We start from the raw sequence: 930 nt of genomic DNA, 5'->3' as shown, positions 1-930 counted from the left end.
GTCCTCACAGCCGCCTGGACAGCAAAGGAAGAGAGAGGGTACCGGTGAGGGAAACAGAGGGGAAGGCAGCCGCTGAGACGGGCCCACCAAGTGGCTGAGAAGGGGAAAATGACCGGGAGAAAAGGGGAAGCTTTGGTGCCATCGGATCCTCCTAAAGAACAAGCCAGTCGATAGACACCCACACTGTGCCTGTCGAAGGGGCGCATTCGGGGCTCCAGTGTGGCTTGTTTGGTCCCCGAGAGTCCTGAGCCTGGGAGAGGCGCGCGGGCAGCGTCCATCCTACCCGCTGGGCCTCCGCAGGGTCAAGGCCCCAGCAGAAAAGGTTTCACGCCGCCGCCGGGGTCTGGGACGCTTGCCCGACGGAGTCAGAGGAGCTCCCGAGTCCAGAGTCCCCAGTGCAAACTCCGATGTAACCTGCGCCTCTAAGCGCACGCAGCAAAAGCGCCCGGACTCTGGTCCCAGGAGACTGGGCCTCCTTAAGCCATAGGCGTCTGCGGCGCCTCGTTTTGGGCCTCGTTTTGCGCCGGGCCGGAGGCATCTTCTAAAAGACTCTGCAGACCCCGCTTTCGCCAAACTCCCGGCCGCCCTGCGCTTCCAGCCCAGCAGAGAACGTGTGAAAAGCAAGCCCGCGGTCGCCGTCGGCCTTGGCAGAGAAATCAAGAGAAGGGAAGGGAACCGCTCAACTACCCTCCGGGAAACCAAGTTTCCAAATACGCCGCCCTCTTCCTGGTTTGCACAAACGGTTTAGGGCATTCGTTCCGGTTTCGGGGTGGGGTATGCCGTCGCTCCCCTCCTCCCCGCCCTGTGCTTTTAAAAGTTAGGAAAGAAAAAAGAGCACCCATTGGCTGGAACCCCAAGGGAGGCAGACGCAGGAAGCACACAGAGCTGCACCGCCAGACGCCGCAAACAGCCGCGGCCGAAGGCGCGGGT

The 930-nt window shown here is 61.9% G+C and overlaps 1 protein-coding gene across 1 annotated transcript in view; it reads right to left on the bottom strand.

The window, feature by feature from the left end:
• LOC105543184 (T-box transcription factor TBX18) overlaps window positions 1–278 on the bottom strand; it is a 35,134-nt gene extending 34,856 nt beyond the window's left edge. Inside the window, exon 1 of the mRNA XM_011984985.1 lies at window positions 88–278. Within this exon, the coding sequence (XP_011840375.1) occupies window positions 88–278 (191 nt within the window). The remainder of the gene's footprint in view (window positions 1–87) is intronic.
• Window positions 279–930: the final 652 nt, after the last annotated feature.

Source organism: Mandrillus leucophaeus, unplaced genomic scaffold (assembly GCF_000951045.1).
Source record: "Mandrillus leucophaeus isolate KB7577 unplaced genomic scaffold, Mleu.le_1.0 Scaffold1066, whole genome shotgun sequence".
Classification (NCBI taxonomy): domain Eukaryota; kingdom Metazoa; phylum Chordata; class Mammalia; order Primates; family Cercopithecidae; genus Mandrillus; species Mandrillus leucophaeus.
This window is presented reverse-complemented; position numbering and strand designations above follow the sequence as displayed.